The sequence below is a fragment of the Mucor velutinosus genome, assembly GCF_035048745.1.
Source record: "Mucor velutinosus strain NIH1002 chromosome Unknown tig00001564, whole genome shotgun sequence".
Classification (NCBI taxonomy): domain Eukaryota; kingdom Fungi; phylum Mucoromycota; class Mucoromycetes; order Mucorales; family Mucoraceae; genus Mucor; species Mucor velutinosus.
In genome coordinates, this window is record NW_027041906.1 from 2,241,783 (window position 1) to 2,267,141 (window position 25,359).

General features: G+C 40.7%; 11 protein-coding genes and 1 non-coding gene across 12 annotated transcripts; 4 read left to right on the forward strand and 8 right to left on the reverse strand.

Annotated features, from left to right (window-relative positions):
• Positions 1-593: 593 nt before the first annotated feature.
• ATC70_011030 (uncharacterized protein) lies at positions 594-1,589 on the reverse strand (the record flags this gene model as incomplete). Its single annotated transcript, XM_064830233.1, has 1 exon — positions 594-1,589. The coding sequence occupies one exon, from the start codon at positions 1,587-1,589 to the stop codon at positions 594-596; it is 996 nt and encodes a 331-aa protein (XP_064682735.1).
• A 2,494-nt stretch (positions 1,590-4,083) lies between these two features.
• Positions 4,084-4,416, reverse strand: CHO2_1 (phosphatidylethanolamine N-methyltransferase; the record flags this gene model as incomplete). The annotated part of the gene is made up of 1 exon (XM_064830234.1): positions 4,084-4,416. The coding sequence occupies one exon, from the start codon at positions 4,414-4,416 to the stop codon at positions 4,084-4,086; it is 333 nt and encodes a 110-aa protein (XP_064682736.1).
• A 2,442-nt stretch (positions 4,417-6,858) lies between these two features.
• OST1_2 (dolichyl-diphosphooligosaccharide--protein glycosyltransferase subunit 1) lies at positions 6,859-10,227 on the reverse strand (the record flags this gene model as incomplete). Its single annotated transcript, XM_064830235.1, has 1 exon — positions 6,859-10,227. The coding sequence occupies one exon, from the start codon at positions 10,225-10,227 to the stop codon at positions 6,859-6,861; it is 3,369 nt and encodes a 1,122-aa protein (XP_064682737.1).
• Positions 10,228-11,058: 831 nt separating this feature from the next.
• Positions 11,059-13,924, reverse strand: ATC70_011033 (uncharacterized protein; the record flags this gene model as incomplete). The annotated part of the gene is made up of 7 exons (XM_064830236.1): positions 11,059-11,540; positions 11,607-11,793; positions 11,853-12,592; positions 12,650-13,271; positions 13,341-13,393; positions 13,461-13,659; positions 13,721-13,924. 7 exons carry the CDS (start codon positions 13,922-13,924, stop codon positions 11,059-11,061), a joined length of 2,487 nt encoding a protein of 828 aa, XP_064682738.1.
• A 433-nt stretch (positions 13,925-14,357) lies between these two features.
• On the forward strand, positions 14,358-16,413 carry CCC1_2 (Protein ccc1; the record flags this gene model as incomplete). The annotated part of the gene is made up of 4 exons (XM_064830237.1): positions 14,358-15,446; positions 15,497-15,758; positions 15,813-15,949; positions 16,003-16,413. The coding sequence occupies 4 exons, from the start codon at positions 14,358-14,360 to the stop codon at positions 16,411-16,413; spliced, it is 1,899 nt and encodes a 632-aa protein (XP_064682739.1).
• A 24-nt stretch (positions 16,414-16,437) lies between these two features.
• ATC70_011035 (uncharacterized protein) lies at positions 16,438-16,791 on the reverse strand (the record flags this gene model as incomplete). The annotated part of the gene is made up of 1 exon (XM_064830238.1): positions 16,438-16,791. One exon carries the CDS (start codon positions 16,789-16,791, stop codon positions 16,438-16,440), a length of 354 nt encoding a protein of 117 aa, XP_064682740.1.
• A 1,189-nt stretch (positions 16,792-17,980) lies between these two features.
• Positions 17,981-18,052, reverse strand: ATC70_011036. Its single transcript has one exon. It is a non-coding gene; the product is annotated as a tRNA-Asp (tRNA).
• A 113-nt stretch (positions 18,053-18,165) lies between these two features.
• On the forward strand, positions 18,166-18,432 carry ATC70_011037 (uncharacterized protein; the record flags this gene model as incomplete). The annotated part of the gene is made up of 1 exon (XM_064830239.1): positions 18,166-18,432. One exon carries the CDS (start codon positions 18,166-18,168, stop codon positions 18,430-18,432), a length of 267 nt encoding a protein of 88 aa, XP_064682741.1.
• A 1,334-nt stretch (positions 18,433-19,766) lies between these two features.
• On the reverse strand, positions 19,767-20,894 carry ATC70_011038 (uncharacterized protein; the record flags this gene model as incomplete). The annotated part of the gene is made up of 1 exon (XM_064830240.1): positions 19,767-20,894. One exon carries the CDS (start codon positions 20,892-20,894, stop codon positions 19,767-19,769), a length of 1,128 nt encoding a protein of 375 aa, XP_064682742.1.
• A 36-nt stretch (positions 20,895-20,930) lies between these two features.
• ATC70_011039 (uncharacterized protein) lies at positions 20,931-21,449 on the reverse strand (the record flags this gene model as incomplete). Its single annotated transcript, XM_064830241.1, has 1 exon — positions 20,931-21,449. The coding sequence occupies one exon, from the start codon at positions 21,447-21,449 to the stop codon at positions 20,931-20,933; it is 519 nt and encodes a 172-aa protein (XP_064682743.1).
• Positions 21,450-22,879: 1,430 nt separating this feature from the next.
• Positions 22,880-23,305, forward strand: ATC70_011040 (uncharacterized protein; the record flags this gene model as incomplete). Its single annotated transcript, XM_064830242.1, has 1 exon — positions 22,880-23,305. The coding sequence occupies one exon, from the start codon at positions 22,880-22,882 to the stop codon at positions 23,303-23,305; it is 426 nt and encodes a 141-aa protein (XP_064682744.1).
• Positions 23,306-23,341: 36 nt separating this feature from the next.
• Positions 23,342-23,710, forward strand: ATC70_011041 (uncharacterized protein; the record flags this gene model as incomplete). The annotated part of the gene is made up of 1 exon (XM_064830243.1): positions 23,342-23,710. One exon carries the CDS (start codon positions 23,342-23,344, stop codon positions 23,708-23,710), a length of 369 nt encoding a protein of 122 aa, XP_064682745.1.
• Between the last annotated feature and the right edge of the window lie 1,649 nt (positions 23,711-25,359).

A 25,359-nucleotide genomic window follows, 5' to 3' on the forward strand; every position in this document is an offset into this window, starting at 1 on the left:
TAAGCATGTGTCTTATAGCGTGGATCATGAAGTGCACATCTGAAGCAACAAGCTCATATTGCATTAATCTTGGTGCCTATCCAGATATGGTAAACATCCGTAGTCAATGTCGGAATACAAGTATAAGTCTATAGTGCCATCCATGTCCGTGGTGCCATCTATAGCCTATATCTTATATAGTATGAATCTTATAGTACTAGCGTATCTGAAGTCCATATCTTCTCATGATCATAGTATAAATCGATATCGTACATCGAATCCAGTGTACATACAGTTTATATCTAAATCTGGTAACTGGATGAACTGTCGGAATGCAGATCATAGTGGATATATTCCACACATGTACTGTGACCCACAAAGCTGTCCCAATGTTTAGCAGTTTTTACTTTCAGACCTTACCACCGGACGGGGAGTTATCCAATAATAATGAATTTAGTATTTTCTAAAAACTAAAACTGTTTTCTTTATATCTTTTAGTTTTTATAAGCATATAGCTGTAGAATCACAAGCTGTGATTGGCCAAAGTCATAAGATACATTGGGACAGTATTGTGAGATCTTTTGAAAAATCAAGTTTTATTATTTTATAAGACTTTAATACTTTGTCCATTTTCCTTTTGCTTTGATAACGGCCGCAATACGTTGAGGCATACTTTCTATCACCTTTTTGCACTCCTCCGGCTTCATTTGGTCATACCAAATCTCAGTTACTCCCTCATAATATAATTCATTCATACCCTTGGTTGTGGTTTCATACTCATTGAGACGCCTTTCCAACAAAGCCCACATGTTCTCGATAGGATTCAAGTCTGGAGATTGTGGGGGCCACTCCATAACCTGGTATGACTGTTCCTGAAGGTAATCCTTGACCAAATTTGAGGTGTGTTTGGGATCATTGTCTTGCTGAAATATCACTTGTTCACGGCTGAAGCCCAATTTCTCAACGGAAAAGGCAATAGTCTGCTCCAATTTGTCTTGAAGGATTTCCTTGTAGAGTGCCTTATCCATATTACCGTTTATTTTGCACATCCAGCCAACACCAGCATACGTAATGGCACTCCAAAACATGATACTGCCACCACCGTGTTTTACCGTGAGCTTGACGACATAGTGGTTTTGAAGCTGTTCACCAGATCGAATCCAGGCCCACTGTCGCCCATCTGAGTTGAAACGGTTAATTTTGGTCTCGTCTGTCCAACTAACACGTTTCCAGTCGTCAACAGTCCAGTCCTTGTGTTGTTTACACCACGCAAGTCTCTTCTTGACACTAGCATCACTAAGCAAAGGCTTCTTTTCCTTCTCGATAGCCCCCAAGCCCGCAGTGCGGAGTGCTCTACAAACGTTCTCCGGGTGAACCTTCATCTGGAAATTCTTCTCCAACATTTTTGTGACCTTGACGGCGCTTGAAACCCGTTCCTTGGTTACCTTTCGAACACAATAGCACTTGTCGGCTTCAGACAACACCCTGGGACGACCACCGTTCGAGGTTTTCACACCCGGACAATGCTCCATTCTAGTTCGCCCGATAGTAGAGTTACCCAAAGACAGTTTTTCAGCAATTTCCTGAATCGAAACACCGCTTCGAAGCATTGTTGTAATGAAATAGCCACCCAAACGCAACTTAATTGAAAACCAAAGTTCATCAAATAGCACTCATTCAAATTCATGCTATTTGGATCTATTAATGAAAGCGCTCAAATGTACATCAAAAACCCATTTAAAAATACTAAAGTAAAGATACACGCTTATATCGCACATCGTGTGAATGAATCACTCCTGATCACAGTGTATTCAATCACACCCACGATGGTCGTAATAAGTGATGGTATGTTTATCCAAATAGAATTAAATCAATAACAAGCATATTCAAATATGACAACTATGCCCTGCTGCCATAGTTGCACAATATCCCAGATAAAAGGTTCCATACTTCAATAACAAACATCACATTTTAAACCATCAAGGTTACATTAAATCATGCTATGACGATAGCTCACCCAAGCCCATCAAGGTTACTCAAATCGACCCTTATGGCCAGTGCTCCTGCATTGATTACCACTTTAAATCAAACATCAACAACATTTGCCAGATATTGCAATAGCAGCACCTATTGCTCTCTATCATCACTAATCCTACAAGCTAGGTGCAAATGTATAAATACTCTTCTTTTTTTAACTCAATTCCAGGAACTTCAGTTCATTTTATCCACAAAATAAAATACAGTTGATTTCTATTGTATTTTACTATTGCTTTATTTTTTTTGTGAAATCTATTTAAACCTGATTTCACTGCAATTGTGATTGCAGAATTAACACTGGAGACAGCAATGGCTTTCATGGCTTGATAATCGACGTATCTGATATTTGGAACTCCAAGTTGGATAATGGAAACTACTTGCACTACATGAGGTTTTCTTATACAAGACTCTTGAGGTTATTCCAAATTGTGGGTTTGAGTTATCACTAAATTTGTGATTTTTCAAAAGATCTCACAATACTGTCCCAATGTATCTTATGACTTTGGCCAATCACAGCTTGTGATTCTACAGCTATATGCTTGTAAAAACTAAAAGATATAAAGAAAACAGTTTTAGTTTTTAGAAAATACTAAATTCATTATTATTGGATAACTCCCCGTCCGGTGGTAAGGTCTGAAAGTAAAAACTGCTAAACATTGGGACAGCTTTGTGGGTCACAGTACATGTTTAACATCGTGGATGGGATTTAAGTCTAGTTTTACGGCTAAATACGGCATCTCTGTTATGAACACCGAAACATATCTTGCTTACCTGATGAGCATCTGGTTCAATCCTTGCATTTTGTTAGATTCAAATTTGCATAATATCATTCACGCTCAAGTTATTATGAAATTATTACTGTATTGGTGCATTTTAAAAAGAAAGATCTAAGCTTCAGAGTTAGAATAAAAGCGTCTACCATTTAGGAATTGTGTTCCGTACAGCGCAGAACATCTGTATCACCAAGCAGAGTTGTAATTTACTTAGTTCTTTGGAAGAACAACCTAGTTTGCCCTATTTTTAGACCAGGTTTTGTCCAAACTTAGCCATTTTGAAGCACGAATAACTCATGCTACAAAGCATTGTAGACGCTTGGAATAGCGCCAAACGTATCTCCTTGGCTACGCTTTACTTACTGATGCTTTTTTTCAAAATTTTTTTGATCATTGCAAATCCATGAAAAATCATGAGTATTAGCAAGGCAAAATTCTTGAAAACCAAACGATCGCGTTTTTCACCCCAAAAACGAAGACTTTTTCTATGATACATATTGGATCAAATTGATCGTAATGGTAAAATGCAACACTGTAAACTGTTTCTCTGGAACTTTCATATGCTGAATTTTGACATTTCTGCAGAAAACCTGTTTTCAAATATTTCAAGATTGTTCTGTATTTTCGGTCTAAACGCTGAATGTAACCAACGTCATTCGATGCGCCTTGACTGACTCTTTATAAGTGCATTAGAAAGTAAAGTATAACAACGACAAGTCTCATAATCAAAATTAGCAAAAACGTTTAAAGAATGTAAGATCAAGTCAAATTTGAACATGAAAATACCCACTGCACAATTTTCAAATTAAAGTGCAGCAGTTACGACGGCTGCCACGGCAGAAGACTGAGGCTAAATCTACTGGCCGTGACGTTGAATAGGGTTCCCTCCCATTTTTCCATTCCCCCGTTTTTCCTCTCGTTTGCAAAACGCGTTTAGTATCAAACCATATTGGTTTTGGAACCCTTTTGATTGAACACAACACTCTAGCTTTTGATAACACGGCCTTTTACTGTTAAACGTACTTGATATTGCTTCTTTGGAGTGGAATATAGTAGGTACTATTCGATAACGAGCGCTGGAAGACATAAAATCAGCACTAATTGAATTTGTTTATTATGTTTCGATAGTTTTTTTGCTTGTTTAACGTGGGTGCTGCTGCCGTTACTTCTCTGCTATTTCTACTGCCTGCTTCTTTGGTTTACCATGTCTGGTGATTGCTTCTTCGATCTCTATCTCTGGCGGCTGCTTCTTTAAACTTTGTCTGGTCTCTGGTGTCGCCCGTTCTTTGTTTTTCTATGCTGGTGTTGCTGCTAAGGTTGCTAATAATGGTGCCGCTGCTAATGTTGCTTCTGATGTTGCTTCTGATGTTGCTTCTGATGTTGCTTCTGGTGTTGCTGATGGCATTGCTGATGATGTTGTTGCTTCTGGTGTTGCTTCTGGTGTTGCTTCTGGTGTTGCTTCTGGTGTTGCTGCTGGTATTACTGCTGGTGTTATTGATGGTGTTGCTTCTGGTGTTGCTGATGGCATTGCTGATGATGTTGTTGCTTCTGGTGTTGCTTCTGGTGTTGCTGCTGGTATTACTGCTGGTGTTATTGATGGTGTTGCTTCTGGTGTTGCTGATGGCATTGCTGATGATGTTGTTGCTGCTGTTGCTTCTGGTGTTGCTGCTGCTAGTTGGGTCTTTCTGTTCTACTGTCTTTGGTGCATTCTCGTTCTCTGATTTATATCTGGTGGTTTCGTATTCTATGGTCTATCTGCGGCTGTGGTAAGTGGTATCTTGTTTCTTCTGGTTGCAATGATATAAAATTTCTCTGGGACGTTTGTATTATTGCTTCCTTTCTCATGATATTGCATTCATGATGTTTTCTTTGTTGTGCTTTTTTTTTCTTTTGTTGGCTGTGATATGATCAGCTCAACGGATGCTTACAATGTTGTTGCTTCGTATGTACGAACAACAAGCATGATGTGCTGCTATATATCTGTATTGCCGTTGTAATACTACTATGTTATATGGTCTTGGATTGTTGTTTGTGTTGCCTCTGTGGCTTCACATGAAACAACACTAGTCATTATGTTGTATTGTACACTAATAATACTGCTGTTGCTCCTGCAATTGTGTGTGTTTGTGTTGCTTTACGTCCGACTATTACCATGCACGTTGCTCATGTATGCATTCTTGTTACAACAACAACGAGCTGTTCTGAACATTCTCTGATGTTGTATTTGTTATGCTTTTCTTTGGCTCATTGCGTATGAGTATTCCTTTTTTACCTTCATGCTCCTGTAGTACTACTGTAGTACTACTGTAGCATGTTTTTTTCTTCTGTTCCTTTTTTCTTTTATTATGTTTCTTTGAAGCATACCTTTTTTTACGTTGTGTGGATGTGCCTATCCCTGAAGCTCAACAAGACTTTATCCGAGGCTAGGAGGTAGATAGGCCGCCTCCACTTGGTTATCGCTACTTACTTTAGTGATGATTGAGAGTCTCAACGCCTGAATCTAAAGCTAGGTGGTGTAAGTAAGGCATGCTCTAGCACCTGGGGGAAATTTGATGATAGTAACAGCTATATTGCTATATATAGCGGAGCTTAAAATTTTGCCTCACTTCAAAACAGGGGGAAACCCTCGCAAATTTTTTTTTAGTTTAGCGGAGTTTTCAAGCAATCTGATTGGCTAAGAGGTTGAAGCAACGAAGGTCTATAACTAGTTAATATCCTATTGATCTGTCAATTATAATGATTTCATGTTTGTAATAAAAGGATGACCAAATGAATACAATTTAAATCCTTCTTTATGCAAAGGTAAATTAAGATGCAATCACTTGGCCTAGCATCGAGTAAAAATGATTTATTAAAGACAAAATCTGATATAAAGTAGCATAAAAAGTACCTTTTATTATAACGGATATGATGTGGTGGGTATTTATAATAATGGATGATTCAGGGTAATAAATATTATTGGGTAGTGTAATGACATAGCTACCCAAACGCTACTTGATTGAAAACCGGAATTCATCAAATATCTCTCATTCAAATTCATGCTATTTGAATCTATTGATAAAGGGCTCAAATGTACATCAACAACTACCTAAACATACTAAAGTAAAAGTGCACGCTTACCTCGCACATCGTGTGAATGAATCACTCCTGATCACAGTGTATTCAATCACACCCATGATGGTGGTCGTAAAAAGTGATAATGGTATTATCTTTATCCAAATGAAATCAATAACAAGCATATTCAAATATGACAACTATGCCCTGCTGCCATAGTTGCACAATACTCCAGATAAAGAGTTCCGCACTTCAATAACAAACACCACGTCTTAAACTGTCAAGGTTACATTAAATCATTCTATGACGATAGTTCATCCAAGCCCATCAAGGTTACCCAAATCGATTCTTATGGCCAGTGCTCCTACGTTGAATACCACTTTAAATCAGACATCAACAACACTTGCCAGATATCGTCGCAATAGCAGCATCTATTGCTCTCTATCATCAGTAATCCTACAAGCTAGTTGCAAATGTATAAATACTTTTTTTTTTACTCAATTGCAGGATCTTTAGTTCATTTTACACACAAATATAATACAGTTGATTTCTATTGCATTTTATTGCTTTATTTTTTGTGAAATCGATTAAACCTGATTTCACTGCACGAGGTTTGCACCATCCAAAATGAAGTTTTGAGATGTTGCTGCTAAAGCTCTGAAAGTAGAATGCTACTTTAGCGAAATACTGCGAGAAAAACGTCTCTACAAGCCTTTCCCTTATGATGAAATCCTAATAGTTCTTCTTCAGATCCAGGTAGTAGTCGTTTTGAGATGCACTGAGATTTCATTTCAACAACTATTAAACCTGTCAAAGACAGGATCATTAAAGTACGACATGTTTAAGCTTTTCTGCCGAAAAGAGACGGTATAACCAGCTTTTGACATAATCAAGTGATAAGAGTAAGCTTTATTTAATCAAAATAAATGAGGATGATATGTAGTGTGAAATTTGTACAGAGGAGGAGAGAATATGATGAAATGACAGATTAAGGTGAATGTGAACTATAAGTAGGTTATAGGCTTTCCATATCGTATTCCGTTGTCAGTGGTTGATAGGCGCCTCTTCTACTCTCTCTTAATCTCGTCAACCAAGAAGTCGTCTTGGACATGAGTCCCAGTTTACCAAAAGACAGGTCTTGATCCTCACCCTTGTCTGATAACTGAGGTTTATGCCAGAACCAACGAAGCATCAAACTGCTGACGACTACACTAGTTGAACTTGCTGCCATCGCCATGCCTGCCATCATGGGATGCAGGTGCAATCCAAGAGGCATAAAGATGCCCATGGCCAAGGGGATACCAATGACGTTGTATACACACGCCCACAAAAGATTCAGCTTGATACGTCTAAAGATGCTTCTTGAAAGAGCCAAAGCAATAACCACATCTGTCAAGTCGTTACGCATCAACACCACATCAGCTGCTTCCATGGCAATGTCAGTGCCACTACACAAAGCGATGCCCAAATTGGAGGCCACTAGAGCAGGGGAGTCATTGATACCATCACCAACCATAGCTACGACTGTAGGTTGCATACGATGGCGCCAAGGTAAGATGCTTGAAGCAGGTCGTAATTGTGCTTGCATGTCCTTGACAATCTGAGTCTTGCCACTGGGAGAGACACCTGCATGCACTTCAATAATACCCAAGTGTTTGGCAATGCATTCAGCGGTCAGCGCATTATCCCCTGTCACCATAGCAGTGTCCACGCCCATCTTTCTCAGTGTGGAAATGACAAGTTTGGCTTCAGGCTTGACGATATCTGAGATAGAGATAAAACCCACAGGCACGCCATCCACAGCAATCAATATGCTCGTATGTCCTTGCGAGAACTCCTTTTCCATAATGTCCATCTGCTCTTCCAGCAAGGCAATACCATGATAGTCTTCCAGCCACTTTTGGTTACCAACCACAATATGATGTTGCTTCTCTTGTCCATAATCCAAGTCGCACTCAATACCATAGCCAGTTTCGCTCTTGAAATTTGACACGCTTCCCAGATGGTCTAGTGACGAGTCCTTGGGTGTGGAGGTGATCTCTTTGGCCTTCTTCACTACGGCACGACCGAGTAGATGCTCACTACGTGCTTCAGCAATGGCGGTCATGATAAGCATGTTGGTCCTTGTGGATTCACGGCCATCCCAACTTTGATAATGGACAACTTGCACTTTGCCTGTGGTTAATGTACCCGTCTTGTCAAACACGACCTTGTTCACCTTTTGTCCGTTCTCCAGCACTGCACCACCCTTGAATATGACGCCATGTTCAGCAGCTAAACCAGTGCCCACCATAATAGCCGTGGGTGTTGCTAAACCCAAGGCACAGGGACAAGCGACAATCACGACACTGATGCACAGCTTGAGGCAGACAAAGAACCAATCCCCGTTGCCTTCCTTGTTGATTTCATGCTGCAACAGGGATGGCATACGTTCAACGCCAAAGCAGCCCACGAGGATGGACCAGACCACTAAAGTAGAGACACCCAAACATAGCACCACAGGCACAAACACGCCAGCAACTCTATCAGTAAAGCCTTGAATGGGAGCCTTGTTGACTTGCGCATCTTCTACCAATCTAACAATCTGACTAAGGGCCGTGTCAGACCCCACCCGCGTTGCACGCATGATGAATGTGCCCAATCCATTGACAGTGCCACCAATCACGGTATCGCCGATACGTTTGTTGACAGGATCCACCTCGCCAGTAATCATGCTCTCATCAACGGAAGATTCTCCCGAGAACAACACACCGTCAGTGGGTATCTTATCGCCAGGCACAATCTTGAGATAATCACTGATCTGCACCAATTCAGATGGGATCTGCTTTTCGGATTCAACTACACTCTTTTCGTCTGGTGTGTCTGCAAATTGCACAATCATGGCTGTAGACGGCGCCAACGACATGAGTTTGGACAGCGCTGAGGAAGATTGTCCTTTGGCTATGTTCTCCAGGTAGCGACCAGCCGTGATGAATGTAATCAGAGTAGCTGAGGTCTCAAAAAAGACAGAAGGTCGTGTCTCGGATGCCATCAAGACGCTTCTGAGCATAGACAGCACGGAAAAAAAGTAGGCGGACAGAGTGGATATGGCGACAAGCACATCCATGGTAGGCGCACGGTGTTTCATGGATTGATAGGCAGAGACCAGGAACCGCTTTCCAATGATGAACTGAACAGGTGTGGATAGACCCCATTGCACCAGATCAAACAGGAACAGGCCTGGAACAAGATGAGAAGGCGTATCGAGAACAGCACGACCCCAGGCAAACTCGGGCAACACCATGGCAATCACAAACACAGGAAATGCAAACACAAGGCTCTGAAAGAATGCTTTTCGCCACTGTCTGATTTCGCGGACCTTGGATAGACTCTCCAGCTGCACATTTCTCGCCTTTTCAGAGACAAGTGCATTGAATCCGAGATCTTCAATGGCTTCCACAATTTGACGAGGCCCAATGACGGCTTGGTTGTATGTAATGTTGCCACTCTCTGTGATCAGATTCACAGCTATGGATTCCACGCCGTCCAGTTTATTGATCTCTCGTTCAATGGCGTTGACACAACTGGCGCATGTCATGCCGTAGATTTGCAGTTGCAATTTGGATGATGCATCATTGCTGGATGAAATATCGTCTGCTGTTAAACTGGCTTCAAATCCCATGTCCTCTACATGCTGGATAATGTCGTCTGTGCTGATCATGGATGGTGAATATGTGATGGTCGCTGATTCTGCCAATAATGATACTTGTACTGCAATGATGCCCTGCTCACTCGACAATCCCCGCTCAATACTGTTGACACATGAAGCACAAGTCATTCCACCAATCCTTAGCTGCGCAGTAACTGAGGTAGGAGGTTTATCAGCCTCGTTCATATCCACTTTGGTATGCATGATAGGTGGAGTTAAAAGTACATCGCTATTGTTGTCCATACCACCATCGGAAGTATCAGCCACATCAAATCCACATTCCTCAATCGTGTTGACCACAGTCTGCGGTGCTATCAGATTGGGTTGGTATGTTACTGTTGCCATGGCAGCTTGTAAATCGACGTTAATTGATACAATGCCGTCCAATGCAGAGCACGCCTTTGTGATGGATTTAACACACGATTGACAAGTCATTCCTTGTACTGATAACATAAGCGTTTTTGTTGGTAAAGGCACATCAAATCCGCAATCTTCAATCGCCTCAATGATATGGCTGAGAGACAGAGCTACTGTATTGTAAGTGATGGTTGCATTGTTGTTCTCCAAGTCAACATGGACTGTATCCACTAGTGGTGATAAGGCTTTAGTGATGGCATTCACACATGAATGGCAAGTCATGCCGTCTATAGGAATAGTGGTCGTTTTCGCCGACGCTGATACAGTTGCACTGCTCATAAATATTGAATAGATAAGATAAATAATGAAGAGAAAGAAAGAGAGGGAAAAGTGAATGGGAAAATAAATATCAAGTTTTCCAAGTTTCAAGACGAGTGGGGGGTGCAGGCACCACCAATACGGTATGTTAAATTTACCGAATTGGGCTGCCATAGCCGACATTCGATAGTTACATTAGGGCCTATTAATAACTATTTTATCGCAATTCCAAGCCTGTATTTGTGCATGAACATTTTGTGCATGTATTGAGTTTATTGCGTCTTTTGGATGTATCTTACAGCCGTGTCATGGTCTGGCTTGATAGAACCACAAAGAAGCCACCAAGTCGAAGGAAGGGTTTGAAGATTGAATAGCCGAAAATTTACCCATCCTGATAGTTCCTACGCCATATCCATTCTTCTTCGGATATATAGTTTTTTCTTTTTTTTTTTTTTTTTTTTTTTTGTTGGAGATGCGAGATATATAAATATATATATATATATATTACGGCTCCAGCATATCATACGCAACAGGATCAGCTTGTAGCGAAATGTATTCGATAATGGCCCTGAATGCAAGCACAACAATAAGAACTTTAAAAATACGGGGGTGTTCATTGTATCCTACATCCGATGCAACATGTTTTACTGCTTGGATTCATGCAGGCTCAGATTAATAAGTAAATGACGTTTGAATCAACTGCACGTTAGGACCAAGAGATCACTGCCCCCTTGCATACGATTCTGCTTCCCATATCATGATGATGAAGTCATGTAAAATGCAGTATGGAAAGTGCAACATGATTTTATTAAAGCAATCTCAAATCATTGGTATATAAAAGTATAAATTTTCTCAATTCTGAACAATGGTCACCTCGCTTAATATAGTTTCATTGGCCATCCAGTCATTATCATCGCCTAGCACAAAATCATCGTCGCCATCGTCCTGCTGCTGCTGAGGCCCCATACCACTGATGGATAAATCCTTTTCATTCGCTAAATGAAGCAAGCAAATAAAGCAAAATGGCACGGAGATATCGCGCATGGTCTTCGGTGAATACAGCTTTTTCAGATTGTTGACAATGTCTGTGAATTTAAGCTCGCCCTGGACTTTTTCTCCTTCCAAATCATTGTTGGTCAGCACCTTCCACAGGTTGTCCTTGAGTTTCTTGACATCCACACGCTTGGCTGTTCTAGCGTAGTTGACGTACAATGGTTTGCTCTTTTTCAGATGGTGATTGGTGATCAGTTCGTCGCCATACAGTGTGGAGTGCTCATTGTCATCATCATAGTTGTCATTGTAGAATGTGGTGTCTTCAAACGCTGTTAAAATGGCTACACACATGACGCAAGTTAGTCACTCAGCCCCTTCAAAATCATCACCCAAGCCGTCTGCCTTACTCTGATCGTTGGCATCGTATGTATCTGTTGGCATGTCCATGTCGTCCCCGTAGTCTACACCGTAATCCATCATGTCATCATCATAGGGTTGAGTTTGGCCAGCCCAGAAGTCGACATCGGGCGTGTCACCGTTATCTTGAGGCTCGGCCGCTAGTGCATGTTGCTTTAGTGTCTTCTTTTTTGGGCCCTGCAGTACCTATGAGTTCCATCACACTTTTTATACAACGAGTTGAATGAACCACTTACTGGGAAGGCAGGTTTTAATGAATACTGCAGTAATAGTTTGGATGAGAAATGGATGTCTTCGGGAAGAATATTGTCAGGCATCTTGTGTAACACGTCTCTACTGAGTGCAGGTCTTCTGGAAGCTTGCTCAAACACTTTTTCCTCGGGCGCATCCTTTTCCTCATTCAATATGTCTCTAAATGGAAGGGAGAATTCTGCCGCCTGTCTTTTGGTAGATGACCTCCTACTGTTCCTGTCGCTCTGCTCGGCGTTGCTTGCAGTGGTAGTGGTTGTGGCAGTGGATTTCTTTTCAACAGGTCTTCGTAATTTCCAATGCTCAGGGCCAGCCCAATTTTTGACAAGTGTGGAGTCAAAGTACTTCAGCATGTCCTGATCGCCCTTGTGCATGAATGCTGATAAAAAGTCGTTTTCAGGGTATTTGGGCGAGCTATGTTCCAGCTCGTCCGGCTGTGCACTATCGTTGTCTTCTTGGAATGGATTCTGATCGTCGTTAGTCTCTGCAAATGGGTCCACGTCGTCCATATCGTCTCCGTAATCCACGCCATAGTCATCATCATCAAAGCGAAATGCATCGGGTGCTGCGTTCATTTCTCTTGCAATATCCATCATGGCCTCATCCTCATCATCGTCATTGTCCAAGTCGGGTATAGCCAATGTTGCATCATCAGTAAAAAAATCGAATCCCTTCAAGAATGGCACAATGTGAAAGTTGGGCAAATCATCAAAATTTGGTAGTTTAGCTGCATATCCAGTGTGAGTGTGTCTCTTTCACAAACAATACACGTTTTCAGATCTACCTTTCAATCTATAAATTTCGACTCGAGATTCCTCATCGATGGGTGTAGCAGAAGGTGAGTTTTCCTTTGTGCTGGCTTGCTCCTCCACGACAATGGCTGGACGTTCTTGTGTTGAAGGAGAGTCTTGCTTGGTCTGTTCATACACCGTTGGAGGTGCCTCCTTGATGTCGTCTTGTTTGTCAGTGTCTGCTTGATCTTGCTTTGGTTCATCAGCCTCATTTTCCTTCATCTCCACATCTTTGTCTAGTTCTTGCTCGGCTGGATCCTGCTTGACCTGTGTCTCTTCAGCTTCTTGGTCGTCTGAAGAAGCGGAAGAAGAGGCATCGTCTTCCTCCTCATCTGACACCACATGCTCTTCAGGTTCAATATGCTCAATGGATGTGATGGCATGTTCGTTGTTAGCATCCTCCAATTCACCTTCCACCGTTGCATCAGAAGCATCAAAGATGATTTTGCAGTTTTGGTCCAGACTCAAATGATTCAGCAAGAGGCCTCTGGCGCCACCTTCGTCGAAATCAGCAGAGGTCTTTTTGAACAAGGGATCCACAGTATAATCCAAATCAAACTTCTTGACAGCAAGTGTGGAAAAGTCCTTTAGCAGTGTTGTGTCTATGCGAGTCATCTAAAAATCCATGTGCCAACATGTCAATGTCTACATTTCTCCATAGGGATCCACCTGTGAGCGAATTACCTTTCTGCGCACTCGTCTTTCCTTGTGTCTCTCTTCATCCTCGTTGTCAGCATCTACATAATCCAGAGAAATCAGCATGGCGATCGTTGGCAAGTGATGTGTGCATGTGTGATACAGTACGAGTGCTGTCTGCTAAACCACTGAGCAGTTTTCCAGTTTCATTGGCAACAGAATCTACACGCGAAGTGTAAATCTTGACACAGCCATCCAGCGTACAAGAGGCCTTTTGAAAATTGATAGAGTCGCCTTCACGGATGAATGTCATGTCGTGAAAGTAATCAATCAGAGCAAAATTCCATGTGTTGGAGACATTGACTTTCTACGAGTGTAAGCCAGTTTTTAGTACAAGGCACTAGCCAGCAAAGAGCAGCAAGCCTTACATTGTCTGTGCACATCTTGATCCATTCCTCAAAATTGGAATACATCTGAGCAGGTGTGAGTGTGGGCACAGTAGGTTGAACTGATAAAGTATAATTGCTGCTACTTCCACCACCACCACCGCCACCACCACCACCACTGCTGCTGCTGCTCGTGTTGGGATGATTAGAGGTTAGACTTCGCTTTGTAAGCCGGCTGCTGTTCATTGAATTTCTTGTATTGCTACTCGACAACGGTTCTCTTTGCATCAAGTCGATTGTAATATATAATTTGGGTGGAAAAGAAGAGGAAAGAAAAAAAAGACAATGAAAAAAGGAGTCCCCCTCATTCTCTCTCTCTCTCTCGCTCGCTCGCTGGAACATGTAACTGACATACAAACGCGATTACCGCAGAGCCATCCTTCAAGTACGCTCCTGGACGTGTCACGTTGGGGTGATTTCAGCAAGTGGGCGCTCAAGATGGATCAAGGTAGATCTGAATAGTGCAAAAGATAAACCATTAAAAAAGGCATGTTTCCTTTAATGGTAAGCAAATGTAAACATTTGAACTGATTTCCCCCATTAAATTGGTCTTTATGCTCTGCCTTGTTATACTTTGTCTTCTTCCTTTTATTCTGCTACCGGCAATTTTATCAAACACATGAATGATACCATAGGCTATGCTACGTATCAACAGCAGTACAACTCAACATCGTCGTCCACATCCTATCAGACCAATGACACTATATCCATTGTATTGTTCTTTTCCATCATAGCATTGCTGCTGCTGTCGTTTGTGCTGTACTTTTGGTATACAGAGAGACACAAGATACCCATCGATCAGAGAGGAGATCAGGCAGTGGGGCAGCAACAAGAGATCTACTTGCTGGTCGACAACATTTCAAGCCAAGTGAAGACCACCTTTAAAATACCCATCTTTACACTGATACTCGTGCTATGGAAGAAATACACGGGCAAAACAGCAACTGTCATGGAATCTACAGCTACCGTCGCTGCTTTGGACAGGAACCCTCATATAAATGCAACTACTGCAGCAATCAATACCAATACCACGGCTCCATTAGCAACAACAACCACAACAACAACGCCGCTAATATTGCATGAACATCAGCGCGTGTACCACTCGAAACTGTACCACTTGTTTTCTCTCTTGTTCATCGTCAGTTTTGTCATTGCACTGTCCATCTTGATAGGTGCTGTCAACTCGACCATCGACGACCATTCATCCACACTGCTGCTGCAAGCTGCCTTGTTTGTGTTTGTGCTCTCCATCAACCTGTATCTGATCACTCGACAACGATGTTACTACATGGAAAGACGAAAGCTGTTTGGCGAGAACGATGCGCACATCAATGCCATCTACGATACACGGTTCTCTAACTGGGACAAGTCCATGTGGTCAAATTGGGTGCAGATCACTATCCTCATCATCGAGTTCTTTCAGCTCATGACATTTCCACTGAGGGATTTGATTACTGTCACGTCGCTCGTCAGTGAGGATGAGTCCAACACACGTCAAACAGAGACATCGCAGCTGATCTCCTTTGTCCTTAATGCAGGTGGTTTGATGCCAGACATGAGAACGCCTACCTGGTACACCTATTCATTGTGGACTGCATTTACTGTAACATGTGTCAGCCTGATATTAGGTCTCATCATACACGCTGTCAATTACAAATACCCCTACAAGCTGCCAACACGGTGGGTGCGATGGTGTATACCAGTTGCAGTAGGTATCCTAAACAGAGATATTCGACAAGATCTACTAACGCTTACCAGACACTGCTCTATATACCCATATTGACTACATTTGTCAGTTCAGCTGCTTGTCAATCACTCAATATACCAACAAACGACTTTAGCGTGACACTACGCTGCAATGCGCCAAGCATATCTCGCCAATTATACCTCTGGCTATCCTTGTTTGGATACATCATAGCCTACTTTCTGATGACTATATTTTTGACCAGCTATGAACGGGCGCCAACAAAAAACGAAATTGCCTACAAGTCAATTGGTGTTGCTTTTATAAAAAACATGGGTAATTTGCGTGCTTAACAAAGGTGTTGAATGATGCACTTACCATCTCAAGCAGGCCTTTTACTGGCAATTGTGTTTCTATTGGTCGAATCAACAACAAATGTGAATCGAATGCGTGCTATACTCTCAATCGCCATCTTACTAACTATGATTTGCTACAACATCAAGACAAGGCCATGCTATGTGGACAAGGTAATACGGGTTTTCTTAAATTTCTTTTGTCCAATGACTCAAGGAAAGCTTAGGTCAATTTCTTCAGAACAGCATCTTTCACCTGTATCTTGTGGACCTCGGCGCTCGTAGCAATACTCAGTGATACGAATGCAGCACAGAGCTTGGGGCCCTTGACCGTCATTTACATCATTATAGGAGGCTGGATATTCATCATACTATGCTTCGTCACTGTGTATTTTATCTACTATATTCAACCTCCAGATCACGAAATTCTCAGCAACTCATTAAACGCAACCATCGTAGATCTCTCCTCAAAGTATGACAGCACAAATTACTGCGAACGCAATGATATAGAGCGCTCTGATCAACAAGAGACAGTAACGCTCGATGAGAACCCTAGAGATGGCATACTTTCCAGATGGTTTTCATGGACATCAACCGCAACTAACAAAGAAGCCAATGTCACCAATAGATACTATTAATGGTTTATTCAATAAAAATGTAATTTAACCGATAAACTCGATACAGTTAATCTTCTTGTTCCAGGTGCTAGAAATACTAGGTCTTCTCCAATCTTCTGTAGTAAATCCAGCCTCTGAACCGCCGCACATAACTTCACCTGATGGCTTAACCTTGGACCACAAACGAACGCCATAATCAATAGCACTGACAGAGACTTCAAAACTTTGGACCTTGTCCTTACAAGCAGAGGGGACATTGTGATACTCATGACCAGAAACCCAACCACCACTGACTTCACCACACTTGTTTTTAAAGTCGGGACTAGTGTAGAGCTTGACAGTAGTACCGTAGACCGAGGAGGCAGCACAGAGAGCGACAAAGAGACCAGTTAATTTCATACTTGTGTAAATGATGAGAGTGAGAAGAAACCTGTGTAGATCAAACAAGTATTTATACATGATTTGATATACTGTGTCACCTTTTTGGTTTTATCAATAGCACTTAAGCTCTTGGCCATGAAATGTAAGGAGCTTGCACTAAAGATTCTGTACAATGCTTCACTTTGTGTAAACTATTCCTTCATGAGTGCTATAATGCAATTTAACGTTTCTCTCAATCCAAACTAAAAACAATCATGTGTCTTACCTGCTTTATTTTTGTTCAATTTGTAGCTATTTTAAATATAACTATTACAAAAAAAACTACAAATTCACACATATTATTAAGTACCTGAAATTTTCCCCTAGTACATTTGCGTGCATTATTTTACAATGATCCAATAATGGGTATAGTGCATCCTTCATGAAGCAGTTTATAACCATTGTTAATATCATGTACCACTTTCTTGGTTTGACGTTACAGCAGAGGCGCAGTTGTTTGCGCTATTATAGCCTTTCTAAATCAACTATTGCAAGGTCAATATCGCGAGCGACCTCATGAAATGAGATTTTTAGGTGAAATCTGCATTGCGCCTGTTATGTATCGATCCACCTCTAACCAGCATGAAATCAATTGTACAATCTCATTGCAAGAAGTTGTTAAAAATGATAAAACTCTTTCTTGCTGGCATGCATTGTGTATTAGAATTCAATAAAAAAGTAAAGCTGCAACAAGCATCGTTAGAGTATGAGATGCTGTGTATAAGTACTTATTTTTGTAGATCAATTATCATGCATGTAGTGTAACCATTACGTGTACACAATTCATTTCAAAAGAAACGTAAAGAACACGATACTATTCGAACTGAGTGTGCTAAGAGAGGCCCCAGTTCGATTGTGTACTACACTCTCCAGTTAAGTTGGCCAGATCAAATTTCTCCAGCAGCTAGCACTACTTTCGACAAGAGCTGAGCATTAAATAGACTAGCTAGTGCCTCAAACATCAGAACGAGAGCTGATAAATGCAAAGTAGTGTCGTGATAATAATATAATATATATAATGGATTGTTTATAAGTAAAAAGACAGCGTCTATTGAGTTTAACAGTTAGCTCTAATACTTATACTAATTGACCTGTATAACAAAAGTTGTAAACAGCTACGACATTGGAAAGACTACGCTCACTACAATTTTGTAGTAGCAAAAAAATACTCTCCGGCGGGGAATTGAACCCCGGTCTCCCGCGTGACAGGCGGGGATACTCACCACTATACTACCGAAGAACCATCTGCTAGAGTGTCTTGGTGTTGCTTCAAAGCTTTTGTTTACTGATGATCCTCTTGGTGCTGATTATTTGCCCAATCCTCTGGACTTTTGGCTCAATCGACTACCTCGTATGCAACCTTCTGCCTCTAAACTCGTGTCGTCTCGCTCCTTTTGGTCTGTTCGCTGGCCTGTCATGCTCCAAATCTTTTTGGATATTGACATGATCTGTCATCCTGATGCTGAATTTACTGGTAAAGCTCTGGACTTGTCTGGTTCTGCCTTTCTCGACTGGTTGACCCCGGTTTCCTCAACTACCTCTGTTTCGGGTACGCCTTCTATCTCTTCCTCAGATAGTGCTGGTATTACTGTCGCTATTCCACATCTTTTGTCTCACTAAGATGCTGTTTCTCTGCTGTCCTTTTCCAACTGTTTTCGTTTGCCTTTTTTTTGAACCAAGGATTTAATCTTTAAATTTTTTGTTATTTTTTATATTCTCTTTCTGAATTTATTTCCAGCTGTCATCATTTTGATCCGCACTATAATGAGCACTTTGCCCTACAGGGACGCAGCTCCAATATTATATCTCTTCAATAAACATTTCAACTATACTACCGAAGATCTTGGTGCTGGTGTTTCTCTGTCTCTCTATGTTCAAGCTATACCTACTGCTCACTCTTTTACCTACCTTGGTTTGCCGTTCAATGTGAAGGGTAGCTTGGACACCGATCTCTTATTGACTAGAAATAGTCAATCAGCGTTAGGTGCTATGCGTGGTTTGCAATCTCTTGGCCTTCATTCTGCTGGTTTCTCCAAGCTCTTGTCTGCTAAACTGTATGCGCCTTTCATTCGGCCCAAACTTGAGCTTGGTTTGTCTATTTCTTGGTTCCTGATGTGGAATACATCCACTATGATCTGCATTCCGACAGTTCATCCAGTTACCAGATTTAGATATAAACTGTATGTACACTGGATTAGATGTACGATATCGATTTATACTATAAGAAGATATGAACTTCAGATACGCTAGTTGTCATGAACCAAGCTTCGATCTGGTACCTGGATCTAGAATCATACAGCCCAAGTGTTATGTCTACGTTATGTTTATGTCATCTCGGTGTTCAGGATTTAGGAGTACTAATTGATAATCATTAGTAATCGATTATTCATCATTATTACAGACAAAGTCTATCCAGTCGTCCACTCAATGTCAATGGGCGACGCTAGCTGTGATATTCAATGTTCATCTGTATCAATCACATTATTCACATCAGGTACCTTGATTGGCAGCTTCTCTTCCTCCTCCTCATCATCAACATCCGTTGCTAGGCAACCATGCAACAGACACAAGCCTTCTGATTTAGCTTCCGTGTATTACCATGGTAATGCAAAAAAGCTTTCTGCACAGAAAGAAGGCTCTCATATTCTTCAAGCATCTTCACAGTTAGCCGATCAGGAATCATCATGGATAAACGTAAACCTGAATACTATATGCCACCCATCAGCATCATCTCTATTGGATTCAAGCATCTGATAAAATTGACGACGAGAAGGTATGCACGATCTATCATAGTCGAAGATGAGATTGCATTGGCATATTATACAAGCTGAGCACTTTACATCTTAAGCAGTAAATATTGAGTGTTCTGCTTTTACACAAAATAGTAGGTCAAAAGACTAATACTGTAGACTACTCTTTAACATATTTATTGAAATAATACATAATATGGTGCATTACGGGAGCAAGTACCTTTTTTGTCGAATAGCCTGGCTATTCAGAGTCTTGAGTCTTGAGCTTATTAACGCTTTAAACATCTCGACATAATCCGTGTCCTTGATTACTTCATTTTTCAATATCAACAGCGCTATCTCAACTGCCAACTTCTTTCCTTTGGCTAATGTCGACCCCCTTACTCTTTCAATACAGCCAGATATGGCATTTTCATCCATATTACTCAACTCCTTTCCATTGAAAAGTATAGATTTTAACTTTTGCTTGTCCTCTTGATTCGATATTTTCCAATTCATCAATAGCGACCCAATGGCTACAATGCTGTCAATTTCATCTAATGCATGTAAGCTTAAAGCACATGCGGTGCTGAAACCGTTGTCGTAGAATCTTTGCGATTTCAAATGCCAATCGAATCCACTTGCTCTCTTTGTGAAATTTCTTAGCAATCGGGATTGTCTGGCTACTGGTGTAGAGGCGAGAGGAACGTAAACTCTCCAATAATCATTGAGAGCTAAACGATTGCCAAGAGAGGCACCGAGAAAAGCATCAAAATCATGATCGTTATAGTTACCACAAAGGCAAGCAGTAACCAAAAACTCAAAGTTTTTGAAGTAGATTTTGGCTTCGAGCCATTGATTCTGATACTCCCTCTTGTGTTCTACTACGAACTTGGGTTTTGAGGGGTGTTCAATCGTGAACGTGTTGTTTGCGCAATCATCTATTTCTTTTCTGCCTCTCAGGTAGGCTTCGACCTGTGTGATGAATGCCCACGAACCATTACTAGAAATAGCGATACTTTCTACGAAACGACCGCCGACGAGCGCCACGAACGCATCTGCCTCTGCTTTTGATTTGGGTGTCTCAACGATGTTCAGTATTTCCTCAGCATCGGCAAATTCATGTTTTTGTAGGATATTTTTGAGAGCAGTAAGAATGATACTTTTTGAATGAGTGCTAATTGCACCAAACGTGCTCTTGATATCTTGTATCTTCTCCCAAAGCTCAGCAACATCTTCTCTTACCAGAAAGGGGGTCCTCATTCCTCGTCTAGCTTCTTCTACTTCTTCGTTATCTTCGTCTTCATCTATGCCAAATTTTCTCTTCAATACGCATACCGATGGCCGCCACATAAATATTTAGAATGAAACCTGTCTGGATGTTTGGCATTACCTTCTTAGATTGACTCTATTCTTGCATGAATGAGAGATGGCCTCTTCAAAGTAGCTACGGTCGCCTTGTTGCACATACACTACTAATTTATGATACTGTCTTTTCATAGGTAAACACTGTAGAAGTCGTTTAGCGATGCCGGCTGTCAATGTGATCTTTTCACAAGAGAAAGCTACACTTTCAAGTTGATATAATTTACCAAGATATTGACGTAGATTACTGTAGTACTCAAAGGTGTCATTGATCAACACATGAACATGTCTTGTATTTGCCAGCATAAAGGAAGCGTTGACGAGCTGGGTGGTCTCTATGTCCCAAGTACTATCAAGTGGAATGTGACGAATGTGCTCCCACATTGATTTGCTTGTGCTTGCTAGTGTATATGTGTCCTTACGTTTGAGATTAGGAACAATGACTTCCAAAATATCAGGAGGGAAAATGCCGTAATGCTGTTTCGAATTGGTATCCGTGTCAACGTCAAGAGATATGTAGCAGAAAAAAAGGGCAATGTTCATGTATGCAAACAAACTCTTATTTTACTGATAACATCTCAAGCCTCGACATATTTTTCTCTGTATAATTTCGTATTTTGTGTAATTCCTTTACACTTGATCCGCTGTGGTGTTACCATCCAATTAACTAGCCATCAGCGATTGGCTAATGTACTGTTTCAAACTATGTTTTCCGCCCTCCTTAAAACCTTAAAATACATCCCAATATGTAAATAAACTACTCATGAACAATTGTCTAACCTGCAAAAGAGTTATAATCGATAGACGGTATACATGCTATTCAATAGAGAGAACATTGCACATTTTGCAGTTGATCTCATGTCATTTATTAAATCAAATAGTAGTTTGTGCAGGAAATCAGTATATGTAAAATTAAGGGGTAATCTTTCTATCTGAAACAAATACTATTGCACTTTCCTTTGTTATCAAAGCCAACTGTCTTTGATACTAACAGGATTAACCACGAGAAGGTGAAAGTGCTTGTAATCCCAAAAAATGGAGGTGGTTACAGACAATAGCCCCCCAGCTAAACCCTCATCTACCAAGTAGGAAACTTTAGCCGTTTCGTAAGTGACGTTCTTACTAAGAGCGTTCTAGTACCATAAAACAGAAGAGCATATCTCCATATCCTCAAAGTGCCTCCCGACAATACCCAATAGCCACATAAATCATCGCGAGGACACATTCCTCTGGAGCCGTGATAAGGATGATGAAAGACAAGCTCGACCATTTTCCTCGTTGTTGAAAGAAAGAGAAAAGGAGAAAATGAAAATTTACGAAATTTATAACCTGACACCCCCCCAAAGAGATATGCGTCGTGCTACGAAACACAAACCATTTTAAGTGTTTCAAGTGTTTCGAATCAAAGAAACCCATGTTATGTAGTAATCACTATGTCATGCCAAGCTTTATGCAACCTTATCATATCAAGTACCTATTGTTGTAAATCTGAAAGTACGTGAGAATGGATATAAGTTTATTTTCGTCAAATCAGATGAAGAGGAGAGGGAAGAGTGAATTTCTACTGCTATTTATACAGTGCGCGAAAAAAACGTTCCAGTGTTTTGCCAATTCGTAGTTTTACACTTACAGCTCTCTCAATTTTTTCCAGTTTGAAAACTAAAGTAAGACTACGAAAGTTTGGGTTTTTGGCCACAAAATGAGCTACTAAAATAATTGATACAGTAGATATTGAGCTAGTGCAACTGACGTGAAGTAAAAAATTTCGATTTTGTAAAATTGGAAATATCGCTTGATGACCTTATTGTTTGTATACATTCCACAAAAATAATCCGAGAGCCGTAATTTTTTATATCAGTTATGTTTAAAATGTTAGTTATCCGAGGAATGCTTAAAAAAGTATAAAGAAGCCTGAGATTTTGGTCTTTTCCCTCGTTATATTTTACCATCTTTACTTCATCACTTTTTTTAACATGACACGTCCCATTCCTCAGGAGGTTCAAGGATCTGTCAACGCTCTTTTCAACCAAGGTTGTTCCCTCCGTGCCATTCAAAAATTTTTTCCAGATTTGTCCGTCAGTGTACGTTCTCGCTATAGGAAGAAGTTTCTTGGTCATTCAAAACATGCCAAACCCGGAAGACGCAGCAAAATCACTACGCAAAATATGAACTACATTGAGAGGAATCTCCGCAATGGTAATTTAGACGGCCCCAAGGATGTGCAGTGCTACCTTGCTCATATGGGAGTTCAGATGACTTTGAGGAATATACAGTATATACTCAAGCGCAAAGGGTTCAAGGCTAAAAGAAAGGTAAAGACCAATTTCGTGTCTGCGGAGAACCGGAAAAAACGTCTTGTGTGGGCCAAGAGACATCGACATTTGACTGCGGACGATTGACGTAAATGGGGATTTTCCGATGAAACCAGGGTCAACATGTGGGGATCTGACGGCGAATTTTTCTACTGGACTGACAGGCCCACTGAGTTGATGCCTCATCAAACTGAGGCTCAAGTTCAGGGAGATGGTGGTGGCGTTGTTTTCTGGGGCATGATAACAGCGGAGGATCCCAGCTATGGTTCCACCATTACCGAAGGAACTGTTAACTCAGAAGTTTATGCTGAAATTCTGGACTCATCTTTGCTAGACACTATCGAGTACTATGGGCTGGACAAGAAAACGTTTAGATTCCAGCAAGATAACGCAAGACCACATACTTCTGGTCCCATTAAAAAATGGTTCACGCATCACGGATTCTCTGTTCAAAATGTTCTTGATTGGCCTCCCCCCAAAGCCCTGACCTAAACCCCATTGAACATGTCTGGCATCAACTAAAACGTCGTTTGAACAAGTACCCTACTAGGGCCACCAGCATTTCTGAGTTAGAAGACAGAATTGAACAGGAATGTTATAAATTCACAAAAGAAGACTGTCTTAAATACATAGGCAGCATGCCACGCCGAATCAAAGCGGTTATCAAGAGTAAAGGTGGTCCAACTAAATATTGAGCTTTTTTATAAGATTTAATAAATTCGACTTTTCACTTTTCATGAGGCTACCATTCTTTTTCTAATTACATGAATAAAGTGCATAATATATCATCTGATAGCCAACTACTTAGGCTATTTATGAAACTAAGCAAACCCCAGTAGCTTTGATATTTGCAGAGAAAACTGGCTATAAGTGCAATTTGGCAAAACACTGGAACGTTTTTTTCGCGCACTGTATGTATGATTTATGGATTGCTTACACACCCGTCTAGAATGGTGTTCTCATGCAAGGTTTTAGTGTCAATCGTCACTTATGCTAAATGGTAATTATTTCAGATGTAGATGATCAGTCTAAATATCTTTAGTTGCTCTTGGCAACGTTAATTACTTACATTCCCTATCTGCTATCTTTTGACATATAGAAAATAGCTTACTGAAACTTAGCTTATGTGAATATCATGGTTATCGTTTACATGTTGATACAGTTAATTTACATATGCTCCATATGTGCATAGTTTATTACTGAATTCAATCTACGATATTGTGATTCAGGAACAGTTAGATGTGTGAATACAACACCTATCAACGTCAAGTATCAAGCCAATGTCATAACTATCTAATTATGACTCACGTTTCAGATTACGATTCATTATGTTTACCCTGTTTAGGATATAGATCATCTCTGAGAGGCAAATGTATTAGGCATAGTATATTACATAAGAGGATCTGAGAATGAGCAGAGATGCGTAGTAGAAGTGAGAGGTCTTTATTCAAGCAGCACGAAGGAACATGAGTGGTGCCATCAAATGGCTAATCTATATCCTGGTTCCTGGAGAGTGGTAGCCTATGGCCTTTCGTCCCTGGAAGTGGGTTTCAATTCGGACAAATGTTCTTCGTCAAAGCTATTAGGAAGAACATTCTATCCTGGATTATCTTTGTTGTTTATCCTTGACTGGTGGTTTCATGAGTTCTTATGCCGCACATCCCCGTTAACCGGTTCAAGGCTTATACAATTATCCCGCATTCAAGATCAAGGTCCTATTGCTGCGGCACTGTCAAATAACTATAAATACCTTTGATATCTACACTAGTTTTGATCCCTATTCAATCTTGGAATAACATAATAAATATATTCAGTTCTAATTGTATTTACTCTGTCTATATTTCGTTATTCTAAACATACCCATGCTATACCCATGTCTCGGCACTTATGTCCGCACCTCCTGTCAAGTATAGATACCAAGTCCCTTTCCCCCTCCATCCTTCCCAGTTGTAGATTATCTTGTATATTTTATTCTCACGTACTTCAAGATAATCGTTTTGTTAAATAAATCCTCTGTTGAAATCAAGTTCTTGACAATATACGTTTAATGCTAACATGTTTCTATACCAGTTTTTTTTTTGCCAAGAATACGATGGTGTAAACTAAATTTGCGTAGGTAACATAGTTGTTGTGAAAAGGGT